This window comes from Amblyomma mixtum, chromosome 7, assembly GCF_055824585.1.
Source record: "Amblyomma mixtum isolate Tamu chromosome 7, ASM5582458v1, whole genome shotgun sequence".
NCBI classification, from domain to species: domain Eukaryota; kingdom Metazoa; phylum Arthropoda; class Arachnida; order Ixodida; family Ixodidae; genus Amblyomma; species Amblyomma mixtum.
In genome coordinates, this window is record NC_143018.1 from 67,724,399 (window position 1) to 67,740,487 (window position 16,089).

The window sequence follows — 16,089 nt, forward strand, 5'->3', positions numbered from 1 at the left end:
CCGCGCCCTCCCAACGAGCCGAGCAGGAGATAACGCTTTGTACTCGACGATCCATTGAGCTAAGTGACGGGCGGTCACTCGCTGGACCGGTCTTCCGCGCATGCAGGCGCGCACGACGATAGATCATTGAATTAGCCGCAGACAATGGGCGCTCCGCCAACTATCAGCCCCTCCCCCTCACATCCACGGCAAGCCACGCCCACTTGCATGCGCGGAACGCAGGCACGCGCTTACAACCTGCATTCAGCGCTGTTTCGGCAGAGGCTAATCCCGGTGCAAGTTAAGAGTAGGATTGGTGCAATCATTCAACCACTGCGCTACTAACTGGCCACGTGCGGACGTGCGCGCTTCGAGCGCGTTATAGCCCTTTGAAATAAGAGGTCCCGCGTGACTCCTCTACAATCCCGTGCATTCAGTGACCAAGTAGATTGCCGCGTCAATAGGCTGCTCGGCGCGCATCAGTTGCGTCATCACTCACGGTCACTGCAGTTATAAGCGTCAGTGCCATTTCAACTGAGTGAGGTTTTATGAAAGTACGCAGAATAGAGAACAATGTGAGCCGGCGGAGAGGGAACAGTGAAAGCAAGGATATTCGGGCAGAAATAGGAAGGATGACTGCTTGACTGGAAGAGTAGTCTACCTGGTGATAAATACAGGCGGGTGCGGTGACATTTAACTTGTTCAAGTACTTTATGCCACATAAGGAAATCAAGCAGCAAGCAAAATATGTGCCCGGAATGGCAAGGTAGCGGAATGCATCATGTTAAGGAGTTGTACTTATCTGTGTTATTATTAACACATTGTGACAATGCCCACTCGGCCGTAGTTCTCGGAGGATGCCGGTGAGTATGTTTTTGAGGATTCATTAAACACTGTGATCCATGCTTGCCGTGCGGTGAACTAAATTTATGAAGACGACGCTCTTCAATGCACAGCGCGAGAGTGTGGTGCAGGTTATCACGAAGCGTGTTGGCTGCGGCGATAGCCTAGTGTTCTCGCTGACCCTCTCCTAAAGGAGATCTGTTAGCGAAGCGCCGTGTTCGGCTCCCAGTCATGGATATTCATTCAATTTTCTTTCCACTTTTTCATGGTTTGACCTCTAGCTCAGCTGAAGGTCAAATTTACACGGTCCGCGATTGAAGACCAAGCTCCCGTAGTGAAGCTTTCGCTTTAAAAGTAAGCGACAGTATGCGCCTGAAATGCTACACGGTCAAAGCGTATTACGATTACCGTGCACGCGCCATATAGGTTTCTCGGTTCGTAGGCGTTAATTCGACGGTATCAAATGAAACGACTCACTACAGATGACTTTCTTTTTTATGCGAAGCATATTACTAGAGCTACACTACAGCCCGTCGAGCGCGGCGGTGGAGCTACCATTGACCTTTATCGTGACCATGTGACACCACGTGACAACATGACGTTACAGCAGAGGAGAGATGGGCTGCCGGCTCGCGCGGTCGGCCGCGGCGGTGGAGTCTCCACATCAGAGGCGCTGCAGCTGACCGCGTGACGCTACAGCAGCGGTATAAAGCTGAGCTTGCCTCGCTCTCCGGGCACTTACGAGGCGTCCAGGTGTTGGGATGCCGCCTAGAAGCAAGGCTGATTTGAACGAGAAGCGAAAACTTCAGCGTGCCACAGAGACCGATGAAGAGCGGGATGAACGTCTGGCTGAGCGGCGTGCTCAATATGCGGCTCGGCGACAACATTCTACAACAACTGAAGAACAAAGCGAGGAACTTTACCAAGCCTAGCCATCAATATGCTTCGCATCTGACTAGACTGAATCTTAGCTAAGCCTCAGCCATTTTTTTAAACTGATAAGAAAATAGCGAGATCACGAAATAATTTCTGTGGGGAGTTCTTGCTCTTTGAGGGTGCTGCCTTGAAGCTGATGTTCATTGTTATTATTTTTATATACACTTTTTTACTTGAAAGCATTAGAGAAATAAGAGAGTATATTTTGGAAAATGACCAGACGGTGTCTTACTCGGGAGAACACCTTCGCATTGACATGTTTAAATACCGTTTCTTTTTTTTTTTCTGCGTACCATAAAATTTTCGCGTTCCATCCAGCCGCTACCCACGCTCTGCAAGTGAGGGAATTATCAAATATTCCTGGTTGTGACTGATGTCTTCGCGCAATGTGTATTTTAATTCGTCATCTCCTGACGGTCATGCTAGACTGTAGAATTTGAAACAAACAAACAACAGATTAATAAAGAGATAAATAAATTTCGCTCCCATCGACACAGTTCTCCCCGACCGCCCCGCCTCATATGAGTGCACAACTGTGGTCTCATGTTGCCTAGCACGTCCAAGACTGCCTCCAGATCGCTTGGTCTGACACGACAAACACTCAGCGGCGCCATAAACACCGCCAAACAACGGCTTTCCAGCCCGGTTCGCTCGTGTGGCTGTGGATACTCCAGGCGTCACTAAAGAAACTTCTTTTCAAATACCATGGCCCCTGTCGCACCCCGGAGCGCACGTCTCCAGTTAACTATATAATTGAGCCACTCACGCCGTCTGCCATCTCGGTGGACGAGGCCGCGAGACTGCGCTACTCCATTGCCTCAAGCCGTTCTACGGCCCGGTTGTTTCGTCGGCACTATTAGCCACTATACTCCGTTTCATACATAGCAGGCAATTCTGCGGAGGTTGCTGAAGTAGTGCGTCCGCGAAACTCTATTACTCCGCCACGTATCATTTGTTATTCTCGAAACTCCGGTCATCGTTTGGACGATTACAAAGAGCGGTATGAAACGATGTAGTAGCATTGAATATCACGGTCGAAGCTGTGAGGTGGTCAGTGTTCGGGCTCTCTGGACATAATTTTCACGCAGTGTGAACTACTTTTTGGGCGCGGATTTAGTAGAAGCGATTCGCCCTACCAACCGCCTATCATACCGCACATGGACTTTTTGCTTCTCGAAATCTCGACGAGTCGCAGGACGAAAATGTGGCAAGAGGCAAAACAAAGTCCATGAGGTGCCAGTCACGGCACTTAAGATTTGTCGCTACGAAATATGTTTGTGTTCACTTTGGTTGCACTGCTTTTTGCGTGCGGACTTAGCCTGCGCGAACAGGCGCGCTAGCTTTGGCAGCGTTGCCTGCTATGTATGAAACAGAGTATACGATGGATCCTTTTCTCTCCGGGACCCTTGTGAAGAAGATGGGTATTCCCCTAGCCACATTTTCAATTGCACAGAGCGAGCGCCTGCTCAGCCTGACCGAACACAAGCTGTGTTTCATCGCTGCTACCACTGACCTAATCGTTGATCTAAACCCGTGTTGCAAAATAAATAAGTAGATAAATAGGCTTGCTTTCATTTTTCCAAGATCTTTGCGCGCGCGTGAATTCAATGGGCACTGAAACTCTACTGGACGTCCCGCAGACGTTCCAAACGTCCCCAGGACGTCCCAAGTAGTGTTTGTGCCCATTGGGTTATAAGTTTGGACGAAATCTTGCACAGCCTGTGTTTCTTTTGTGAGCTTTCGTTACTGCAACGCGTATTGTGGCATCGGTTCCAAATGTAGCTTTTTATCTATGATGTAAAGGTCCCTGTCCGTTTCTATTTTGTCCTCGACAGATGTCGGCTGCGGTTTCCCGGGATCACCGGCACACTCCAGTGTCTCCTTCTCGCGGGATGACCTGGCCCCCGGCACGATAGCGACCTACGCCTGCGACCCAGGATACGAACTTCTGGGGCCGTCTCGGAGAGCGTGCTCCTCGAACGGAACATGGGTCCCCATCGGAGTGCCCTTCTGCGGTGAGTCTCGGTTGGAGTTCTGAGCGCCAAACGGGGTTTTGCATCAAACGCGTTTTAATACGAAAGCCTTTAATGCCTCATCGTTTTCGACAGAAGGTTGTCGACAGATGTTTGTCAGCAGAAGTGTCACGCTTTTCGGTTGGTCTAAATGGTTATGACGTCAGAGTGTGTGTATTCGCAGTAATGAGGTCACCAACGAATGCCTGATGCTCCCTTTTGAAACAGACGGCCACTAATAAAATCGTTGTCGTCCGCTCCGACAGGGGGCGTAAGGCGTCCGTGAGTGACCACATTACATACCTCATTTTTTCGAACAGAGCCATGGATACAACCGAACTCATCGAAGCAGAGAGAGAGTCGTGCTAAAGAAGCAGTCAAAGTCGGCAGTCGAAGTTTATAGTTCTAATGTGTAGTCAAATTAAGCACTAGTACAGCACAAATAGTCTCGCAGTCAATGCCAAACAGTGCGCCAGGAAAGGATTTCGCCTTGCAGCACTCTAGAGAGCCACGGGGCCCCTGAATTTTTTATGCATTAGCATAGAATCCTCAACGAAACCAAAAGCCAACGGCGTCTGTCTCACTGTGTCCAGATAAATCTTGATTGGCTAGAAGGTAGTGAAGTCATCACTGACGTCACCAGAGCGGAGCAATCTCTCTGGCTGGATAGGCGTGGTGTCACTTCATCATCAAGTGACATCACCAGACCAGCTTCGCCTGTGTTGCACCTTCTAACCGTGGCAGGTGGGACGTTGTGTAGGGGAAGAGGTCGGGAAGAGCACCGTTGGTCTCACAAGCCCCACAAGTCACTTCCGATGAAGTCATCAACCGCTTCGAATGCTAAAGAATTGGCAGCACATAATAAAATTAGGTGTACTCCAGCTGTTTTCGAGTGAGAGTACTAATCTGTGCACTCATTGTTGTAGCGACACTCGGAAAGAGAAAGGGGGGTAGGAAAGGCATGGAGGTTGCTCGTGCAGACGCAAGTCCGGTTGGCTACCCTGCACTGGGGTAATAACAAAATTATCATTAGACATGATCCAGAGAGATGAGATCGTAGGAAAGATAGGGCGCACACACAGGGATGCATACCTAGAGTGTAAAAGCGTTTCTTGAGCTTAAGCACCTGCAGCTGCAGTCGAATGTCTTTGTCGGCTACGGTATAATTGTGACGCTTCAACCCAACCGTTGCCTCAGTGTCTTTCGCGTTAGGCAGCTGATCCCAAGCTTCGCGGCTCGGTTTCAGAGGAGGTGAAATTCAAAAAAATTGCTAAGGTTTTAACGTTGTTAAACCGAGTAGACGTGCGAAAGCATGTCTTTAACCTGATTGACTCATGGTTTTGTTTGCTGGGTCATCGGCACCTCTGGCGACGATGTTAAACTCTGGTGAATCTCTGGTTGAGGTTAAGCTGATCTGATCTTTTCGCGCCGCGGTTGGTAGTTGGTGAAGACGACGGTGTGCAGTGCACAGGGCGAGAGAGTTGCAGTTTAACACTTTACTTTATTTCTTCACCCTGAATGTCAGGGACGTGCCACAATATACTTGGTTAGTTTTTACACCGTGCAGTAGTGCTTCCGCACCAAACGTCGGAAGTTTTTTGGGATGTCAGATCACAATAAATAATCCGAAGTGGATTAAACTGATGCGGAGCCCTGGACCTCGGTGTCCCTCATAGCCCATGTGTCGTTTTGGGACGTTAAACTCTGAAATTTTCGATTTACAGTTATGACATTCTGCTAGACAACATTGGAAATGTTTGTGTAGCATTGGTATTACTCACAATGTTCGTATGCCGCGTGGCGGTGATAGAAATTCCAGGGCGATTGTACCGTGAGCGACTGCATGTCAGTGTATGAAGACGAAATGCGAAATTAGATGAATGACTCTGTGCCTCAGTGCGCGGATGGAACCGTGTACAGCCAGAACGTAAATTAATTCCTCCATTCTTGGCCGAGAGACATTCAGATGCTTGGCCTCCTCAAGAAAAATGTGAATCGTGTTCCTATATAGTATATACATCGCCGAGAATTGCCTGTCCTGCAAAAACAGTCGCTCTAGAAGTGCAAAAGCCGCATAAATCTTAAAAGAATGACGTATAATATGTCGTAATAGGACGTATAATATGATCATATAATACGATCTCGTACGGTGCTATATTTACCTCACCCTGGATGACATGGAGACGTCTTATATTTAGTTATGCACCCTATCTTGTTGCTTCTATGCACAATTGGTGTTCTGCTATTCTTTCTTAGTTCGTTGTTGTACTCGTAGTTAGCGTGGGAAGTATTTTCACAGTTACTTGTAAGGCGCTATCACAGGCGGTGATCGAGAAGTTAATGTGTAATCTGTGATCGTCATCTCTTTGCGCCGATTAGTCACTTGTCCTAACGCTTCTATCTTCTCAGTTATCCATCTGACGGCTGGCTAAACTTGTGTGTTCTGTCAATCTAACAGTTGTGCCGTTGCTATTCCCCGCTGTCTACCGAATTCCGTCAAATCTGGCTAGCGTCCAGTGTTAACTCACCCGAAGAAGAAGATCCCAAATGTGCTTAAGAAGAAAAAAAAAAGAATGTAGGAATGCGTCTTTCAAAGCGCCCACTTGGTCACTCAACGGCGCGAAACTGGTTCCGAACGCACAGCGATCTCAAAGCAACGGGATGAGACGTGTCCGAAGAGGAAGCGAGGTTCACTGCGTCATATTCGCGCGCAATTTTTTTTTTTGAGTTCGCGCGCTTTTGTTAACAGGCCCAAGGCAAGCTCTTGTCACTCAAAGTGACCGGCGCAACCAGCCCCGGCGCGAGAGACGCATTCTGCTTTGCGCCGACTCATCTATAAGCGGCCTCCGCTCCGAGCTCGACCCGGTTAGGAGCGCGCACGTCTGAACTTGACGAATTAAACGTCAAGGCTTCTTCCCTCGCATAAAGGGAGCGGCACTGTTCGAAATGCAAAGAATGCCCGCTGGAGGAACAGTTAGGTCAAAAAAAAAAAAGAGAAATGCGTGCAACAAGGTGCATGGGAGTAGACGTTTGGAAGGAGCGTGACACCGCACGCATGACGTCCACTTTCCGGTTTGCATAATCTCAGCTGGAGAAAGAAACAAAGAATGCCTAACGGGATGCTGCTCATCACGAAGATGACCTTTAGAAGAATGCCTTGAGTGTAAACAGCCGTCGATGCACGCCGTCACGGACGACACAGCGGGAAGCCACAGGGAGTTAAATTTTAGGTTATCGAAACGGTGCGTATGTGCCGTACAAACATCCTAACCTGTTTACGTTGCGGGGTTGCGCCTTGTTATGTGTATTGATTTTTAATCCAATAAATGTAAATGGTAGACACCTCATTTCTAGCACCGGGTGATCAATACAGAGCAAAATAAATGTAAAATAAGCTGCGAGCTTGTGCGAACTCATCATACTGTAGCACATTAGTGCTACTTTTGACACGTCCTATCTGAAGTGAAGCCGTAACCAGCGGCTTACAATAGGAACATAAAAAAGAAATTTTTTATTGCACGTCAGGAAAGAAAATTCATGTACACACGAGAAACGCTGGTTGCCGCTGCTGAAAGGAATGCATTCCCATCGGTCGTATTGCATTTTTTCGGGGCATTGTTCTTCTTTAACAATTTTTTCCTCTTTTTCCTCGTTTTATAGTCTTCGGAGCTAATGTGCATAATACGCAAAATCCATCCCTTTAGATACGTGTTCAAGCATGCTCTGTGCGTTGTACGCGGAGTCCATGCTAAACGTGGCCATATCTGCACTGTGCGCTTTTGCGAACATGTGACCTTTATTGTTGGGCCATAAAATATGTCGCTGAGTGCGGGCGGATGAGGGACTGAAAATCTGGCCGAACCTTTCCTCACCATCGTCATCATCATCGTTTATTTTACCTTTAAAGGCCTCTTTTGAGGCATTACATAAGGGCGAGGGGGACAAAGCAAACACAACTAAGGATAACACGTTAATACAACAAAACATAATGTAATACAATAAAATGAAAAACGATACATCACAGTACAACGTTGGTCAATAATGAATGGCGAAAGGCTGAATTAGGCGGGAACCCCTGTCTTGCGGTTCCTTCTCCCGTCACCAAGCTGCTCAAATGTTGGCTACTCTGAAAGCCTGACCCCGAGCACAAGGGGCAAAGCCTTCTCAGAAAGCGCGGTGTGCATTGCGCCTTCCAGGTATCAGTTTATTCTCGAATGACCGGAGCATACATGGGACCTGGGAATCTACTCTCACCCGACATTTTCATCCGCGAGCTCACGCGGTCCAATCACTCGTATGGCGGGCATAGACGTCCAAAGCCGGAATAGTTGGCGCTGGAGCCTGTCCATGCGACCGCCGGTGTCATGCCACACTTCTAGTCGCACGAAGAATCCCCCATGCGGAAAACAGCCACCACTGCAAGCGATATTGCGCGCAGAAGCACGAGCGAGGAGGGTGGCTGGAATAGACATCTATACGACGTCCCTCCGTTATCCTGTACAGGGCTCCGACGCACCGAGCGCCCTTCACGACGTCCGACGGTCCCTCCTTCCGCCAATGACCAGTCACGACCGCGACGGCCAACATCGGCGACAGCGACGCTGCGCGGAAGAAAAAGAAACTAATGCAAAGCAGGCGGAAAGCGGTGGGGCTTTGTGGTCCATACCGGACATGCTAGACGAAAGAACTAATCCAGAACACCCAGAGAGATGACAGTCTCTCCGCCCTCCCTCTTTCCTTTGTGCGCTAGAACCACACGAAACTAACGCAAAAAGAAACTGTAAGCACGCATAATAAAGAGGAGACGAGACATGCAAAAACATAAAATAACGAGGAAAGGGAAGAGTAGCGCTCCCCACCACAACTCTCCTCCAGCCATCAGCGATGTCTCGGAGCTGGTCGCGGGTTCTGCCCTCATTTTGTGCGGCTGCTCCGTTTTTTTTTGTTTGTTTTTCTTCTTTCCGGGGTCGTCGCCGCTGAAGGAAGGACGGCTTTCAAAGTTCTGGGGGGGCATTTGAGCGTGTCCTTCCCCGGGCGGACAGGACGACCAGCGCTGCGTTTCCTTTTGCCGACGGGGTCGCTCTAACGTCTGTTTTTCCCCTTGACTGACCACACGACAAGCGACTGACAGCCGGAATCTTTGTGGCGGTAATCTTTGGCAAACAGAGCTGTTGAACATAGCCATGCACGGAAAGATTTTCCGGAGAGGGAGGGGGGGGGGGGGGGGGACTGTGGAGAAAAGGTATAAGAACACCGCCCCGGTATTAACTGGACTCAGAAGAGAAGAAATAACCATACACGTGCGTGTACATTGAGCGGCATTGTACACGTGGATAACTCTCGCGTGTCTTCCGCTAGAAGGCTCGCTTTGCTCCCAGACAGGTCAACAATGGATATGTACGCGTACTCTTGAGCAATGTCTTGTTGACTCTTGGGTGTTCCTTCTCGTAAGCTGTGCCGAACGGTGCCGTTACCCTCGGCGCTTTTTTTTTGTTTCAGGTTAAGGCTAGAAAAGGTCACTCCAGATGGGTTAGTTAGTGGGCACTCGTCCGATTTAGTACGCGGTGCTATGTACTTATTACAGGAGCGAAACGCACATATAAAAAACATAATGAATGCAGGTACTGTCCGAAAGAGAATCACACAAATTTTCCTGTCACTCGGGCGCTTAAAACCTTTTGAATGTAAGCTCCTTTTGTTAAAAGGCGCAACCGGCGCCTAGATACCACTTGGCCAAAAAGGGCCTTTAAGGCGAAGGCGATTGTTCGAGGTGCTTGAAGCCCAAAGAAGATTCGAGGAGGTGGAGCGCAGCCCTCATGAAACAGGTCTGTCTGACCAGGAATGAGGACTCCACCCACAAGCCTCAAGAATCATCCCCCTGATTTTAATCATTGAAATTTGTGCATCTGCCTATCTGTGTAACTGCATATGACAGGTTATAAATGGCAGTTTACCAATATCCCTGAAGAGAAAAGAATACAACAGCTGCATCTTACTGGTACTCACCTATGGGGCAGAAACGTGGAGGCTAACAAAGAGGGTTCAGCTTAAGTTAAGGACAACGCAGCGAGCTATGGAAAGAAAAATGATAGGTGTAACGTTAAGAGATCTGAAGCGGACGGAGTGGGAGAACAAACGCACGTTAATGATATCGTAGTTGAAATCAAGAGGAAGAAGTGGGCACGTAATGCGAAAGCAAGATAACCGCTGGTTCTTAATTGGTAACGGAATGGATTCCAAGAGAAGGCAAGCGTAGCAGGGACGGCAGAAAGTTAGGTGGGCGGATGAGATTAAGGAATTTGCGGGAATACGATGGCCGCAACTGGCGAAGGACAGGGTTAATTGGAGAGACATGGGAGAGGCCTTTGCCCTGCAGTGGGCGTAGTCAGGCTGATGATGATGATGATCTGCCTACCAGCATGGACAGCAAGGAAAATAATTTGAGGTGTAGATAGGGTTAATTTAGGTTATCGGTATCTATTAAATATAAAATGTACTTTCAAATATAGAACAAACTCTTGCTTTTCTTTTCGAACTTTCAAGTTGGTTACGTGTTCAGAAGAGACGTAGTAGCTCTCAATTTAGCTGGACACCTTAGCAACGCTATAAGCAAGGCAATGAAGGAGGGAGTTAAAAAAAAAAAAGAACGGAGAAAGATGCGCACCGCAGTAGGGCTCGAATAATTTTGGTGATTTAAGGTTTTTTTACTGCTCACATATTGTTGAGCAGACGGTCGCCATTTCTCCGTTGAAATCTTGTTGCCGCGTCGAGGATATGAGCTCCCGTCGTCTTCATTCATAGCCTCTGAACTCTTTGAACTCTGAACTACGAAGCCTCAGACAAGAACTTTTTAAGGTGCACTAAGGAGGAATCTGAAATAGTCTTTTGACCGTGGGAACTCGATCTACATGCTGCGAGCGTTCTTAGAAACTTCGAATATTGTCCCGGTTTCCACCTTTTTTTCGTTTTGAACTCGCCTTCGAAAAGAGGAGGAGTTCAGCCAACGCGAGAAGTTCCTTTCAGCCAGTCGCGTGGCGGCTTCGCTTTCGCTTTTATTTTATTTTTTTTAGGCATCCGTGAGTAAATAGTTTCAAGTCGCAGACTACATAGCCGCAAATCAGGCCCACGGAAATTAAAAATACGCGTGGACTCTTTGCTTACGCTGATCGCTACGTACCACTCCGCCGATGTCAGAGCGGCAAGCGGCCACGCGGCTGGCTGAAAGGAACTCCACGTGTTCAGTTCAGTCAAGTTCAGTTCAGTTTATTTTTCTTAAAGGCCCTTTTGTATCGGAGGTATTACATAAGGGGCTGACTCCTCTTTTTGAAGGTGAGTTCAAAAAACAAAACAAAAGGGGGTTGGAGCCAGAGCGTTTAATTCGATTTAACAGGGAAATCGGCCGCACAGGACAATAATTCGAAGTTTATGAGAATGCTCGGAGAATGCATATCGTTTTCCCGCGTTAAAAGGACCAGCTCAGAATCCTCTTTAGTGCGCCCTTAAATGAGATTGGTTGAAGTAGCTTAACTGCCAAAATTTCTTGTCCACTCTGCACAAAATGAATGAAGACGGTAAGACAAAAAAATTAAGAAAAGAACGGTTTTGAAGGGTCTAACCGGTAACACGGTTTATGCGTAGCTGTAGTGGTTCCAGCGACCGCTACACTGCTACTTCACACTTTTCTGGCACTCTTGCTGCGGCCGGTTCCTCCGAAAAAAGCAAAAACAAAACTAAACTAAAATAAATTAAAAGAGTGTAGCTCGTGGGCTGAAGGGGGCAAGGATTAACGCTTTTCTGCTCAGCCTTTTCACAGTTGGAAGAGTGTGGACGTATTTCCTACACCAAAAAAGACCATACACCTGAACCCTCATATGGATTTTGGCTTATCTTTCTTATATACTCGCCACCGTAAAGGTAGAACTGTTTTCGTTGTTGCAGAAGTCCGCAGGGCGCAGGAGAGACGATCGAAACTTCTCGAATAGACGCGTGGTCGGCTTTGTCGAACGCAAGTCCCGGCTTCGGGTTTTCGCGACGATCGAAAGCCCGTACACAGATAGGATTGAGAAAAATCCGCAGTTTGCGCCTTAGCAAACGAAGATTCTTGGCTTAGGCGCTAGCGTGGGAGGTCTTTCAAAGATCGTTCAAAGCGCGGTAGCTTTCAATCGCGTGCATTCGTGATAACAGCGAGACCCCAATGCCATGCTTCGTTCTGCAACGTTGGCAAAAAAAAAAAAAAATTCTTGACCGTGGTTGTACTTTTCTATTCCCTGTGAACCAATGCGCATTGCGCTGGCGCTGCGGCTCAAAACCATGTTTCAAAAAAACTCACAAGAATAAAGTATTACAGTGCCGGGAATCAATAGCTGGAACGGTCGCTCTGGAAAAACCATTTTTTGTATTCGCTTTGTTTTCTTTCTCAAAACCACGGTCAACTTTTTGGCTTCTGGCGGGAGGCACGCATTTCAACATTGGGAGCCTACAAATGGCAGGCTTCTCGTTGAGCTTGTGTCGGGCCAGAAAAACTGCGACGCACGCGGCATTCCGACCGTTTGCTCTCTCTCTCTGCCGCTTCCATTTTTCGGAGGTGGGCGTTTATTTTTCGTGAACGATACATTCGGTTCCACGACCAGGTCTCCTTCAACTTTTCATCCGTTGCCTTTTATTTATGTATTTATTTCTTTTGCCTGCTTCAAAGTCCCGGAGCGGAGGGCCTTCTTATTTAGACAGAAGAAAAGAAATAAAAAGCGAGGCTTTATTATGTATTTTTTGTTATTGTTGTCGAAAAACTCTCCCGCAAGCACACACACCCCCAGGAAACGATTTACCGAGCTCCGAAATGAGAAGCACGGAATAAAAATAAAAAAAAGGCAACGGAAGAAAGGTACAAACAAGAAACGAGTCAGACCCCGTCGGTGGTGAGGTAAAAAAAAAAAAATGCGCCAAACGAAATGAGGGGGAAGATGGCCTGGAGGAAGCAGCCGGCGTTCCGGGTCAGATGCGTAGAGACGGCGGCAGAAGCCGTCGCGCAGCCCCCGCCCTCTCCACTCCCTCCCGTCTTTTATTTTTATTTTTGTTTCGGCTGGTTCACCGGCCTTCTCGTTTCTCCTTGTTTTGCTCGTGTAGTGTATCTTGCTTGGTCCTGTCTGCCCGAATACCTGTTCTGGTAGGAATTCTTCGGAATTGCAACGGCGTTTTCAGACTAATACAGTTTTTCTTTCATTTTATTCCGTTTGGTTAGTTCTTTGATTTCTACGCGCTCGACTGAAGCATGCTTGTCTTGTTTCTCTCGTCTTTCTTTTTTTTTGTTTTGCGTGAGCAACGGTTCTTTACCCTGCGGGCTTTCTGCGATTATTTCTTTTGTTGTTATCAGTGCAAATATTGTTAGGTATTGTTACAAACAGGTACGCGAATACTCGCGAAATGGACCCAAAAGTGCACACCTAAAGGCAAAATATTTCTCAAAGAAGGTCATACTTCAGAAAAAGAAAACACGCTATGCTGGCGGTATTGAAGTTTGTTCACCTCGGCGTTATTTCGCTACCGCAGATTGGAACGCATGCAAGCAAGCGCTTGCTTTATGTGTGCGAAAGAAAGATGCCAGACAGTTTTGCGTTTTGCTCCACTTGGGCAATGCGAATGCATTTCACCCGACAGTCGCGTTCCTAGGCATTTGCTCGAATTCTCGAGACGGGTCCTTTTCGCGGTCCCAGTTTCAGACAAGCAACGGAAGCATATTAAATTGCTTCAACACGCGCATCGTCGCTAGCACACGTGCCTTACGAAGTTGTCGACCTTCTGTTCATGAAAAAGGGGACAGTAGAAATGGTGCGTCTAGGTTCTGTTGAGTGCGTTTGAACAGGACTGCATTCGTTGCGTACCACCTGCTGTGTGCACTGTCGTCAGTCTGGAACGTGAGTGATTTGTTAACCGTAATTTACACTAAATTGACTCCCTGTAATGACTCAGCGCACATTCAACCCTGCCGCTGAACCAGAACTCGCGATTTCGAAGGCCAGGCGTGGTACGCAGATTTCGGTAGAGGCGAAAGGCGAAAATGTCCCATTCTGAGACTTCAGTGCGTGGTAGACGTGTACATATCAGGGTGACTGAAATTGTTGCAGACTTCGCCGTGGCCCTGTAGCCAGTTATAGCGAGGAGCCCTGAAGAGAAAAGCATACAACAGCTGTATGTTACTGGTACTCACCTGTGGGGCAGAAACGTGGAGGCTAACAAAGTGGATTCAGCTGAAGTTAAGGACAACGCAACGAGCTATGGAAAGAGAAATGATAGGTGTAACGTTAAGAGATCGGAAGAGGGCAAAGTCGGTGAGAGAACAAACGCGGGTTAATGACATCCTAGTTGAAATCAAGAGGAAGAAGTGGGCTTGGGCAGGGCATGTAATGTGAAGGCAAGATAACCGCTGGTCCTAAAGGGTAATGGAGTGGATTCCTAGAGAAGGCAAACGTAGCAGGGGACGGCAGAAAGTTAGGTGGGCGGACGAGATTAAGAAGTTCGCGGGGATACGGTGGCCGCAACTGGCGAAGGACAGGGTTAATTGGAGAGACATGGGAGAGGCATCTGCCATGTAGTGGGCGTAGTCAGGCTGATGATGTTGATGATGATGCCCCAAAAGAAGCCTCCTTGCGTCGTTATGGTGTAAGAATCTGCACCAAACTGTCCTGATCCCCCTATTTAGTCTGAAGCAGAACTAGAAGATGAGAACTAGATTCCTACTGCTGCAGAAAAAAAAAAAAAACATTCATTCAGAGCATATGGGGAAGAGTCTACGCGTTATGATCGTGCGCGCCAACGTCCCGCGTCGCTATTGTGTCCTATGAGCTCAGCCATGCAACAGCTCTGAATCGTTTTGGAGCTTGAGTGGTTAAGCCTATTGCGTGTTAATTAGGTTGCCTGTTGTCGTAACGTCATGGAGTGCACAACTAACTCCAAAGGTAGAAATTCTTCTCGTCGTTTCTTTTCGTACCTTCGTTCGTTTCACTGCGAAGCACCTCTTCACGCGGTCAAATTGCCAACCTTGACCTTGACGGTGCAGAAACCTTGACCTTGTGCTTTACCTTGACGGTGCAGAAATGAAATAAACATGGTTTTGAACCGGCAGCTGCGCAAACAGATCAGCTTCGCTAGTAACTGCACGAGAGCACTTTGTTATCGCAACATTTTTTTTCTTTACGGCATGGAAATAGTGCCGGCTTTAGTAGACTCGTGTTTTGGGGCGTAAGCATGCTAAGACTATATTATCGCCGCAGCCGAATACACGTCATGTTAAACCGCAACACACTCTCGCGATGTGCATCGCAAATCGTCTTCTTCATCAACTTCCATCTGCGGCGCCAACAGATGAGACCAGCTAACCTCAATCACAGCTTAACCTTAGTCTAATATCGTCGCCAGACGCGCCGACGACCCAGCACAGCAGAACCATGAACCAACCTGGCTAAACACATACTTTCGCAGGTCTACTAAATTTAATTACGCTAAAACTCTTTTCTTCTTCAGCTGCGCCGCGAAATTCAAAGAAAAAAAAAAGAAACCGCCTGAAAGCTGCGCCAGAGCTTTCAGTGTCGTCTTTACTGTTCAAAAAAGAACAATAAACAGAGTACTTTGTAGGGTCTGGAAAAACAACAAGCGGCGAAAAAAGTAGCGTGGGAGAGAATACTTGAAAAGAGAAAAAAGAATTGATAACTTTGCGCGTGCCGATCCAAAACTGATGCTATAATGTGGGGCTCGTGGAGCGCTGAGATTTAATTCCGACCCTTGTCGCAGTTCGCAGGTGGGGGAAATAGGCAGCCTGGATTACTGTATCCATACTTTCAAGCAGCGCCACCGCTACGGCCAGAGCACGTACTTGCTTGTAATATTTAGTGTGATCCCGCTCTGACAACCACAATATATGTGGACGCTCGTGCCGACAAGTCCAACATACATGTCCGGCTTACTGCGTGTTTTAAAACAGCACTATTTGCCAAGCAATCCTCGAATAGCGCCGGAGCAAGTTCTTTCTATGCTCTACATACGGTTAGTTCTAGTGACCTTATTCGCTTCTCTGTACTGTTCTTCAACGCTAAGGTATCTCTCAGACTGCCTTTAAAAAACCCGCTTCGAATCATCCGCAGACATTTTTTCGCGGTCGCGTCCCTAACATTTAATTCTATCACAAAGTGAAACACCGACGCCGTTAGAGCGATGACCTGAATGCCGTTTCCGGTTCTCACAGCGTAAGAAAAATAAAGAGAAAAAATGCGGAGCACGCCAGGCTATCCTCCGCGTAACGGCGCACGCACTATCTGGTCCGACCTTG

General features: G+C 47.8%; 1 protein-coding gene across 1 annotated transcript in view; it reads left to right on the top strand.

Moving 5' to 3' along the window:
- LOC149336377 (uncharacterized) overlaps positions 1 to 16,089 on the top strand; it is a 65,704-nt gene that overhangs the window by 16,215 nt on the left and 33,400 nt on the right. The window contains exon 2 of the mRNA XM_089554706.1: positions 3,594 to 3,773. Within this exon, the coding sequence (XP_089410832.1) occupies positions 3,594 to 3,773 (180 nt within the window). The remainder of the gene's footprint in view (positions 1 to 3,593; positions 3,774 to 16,089) is intronic.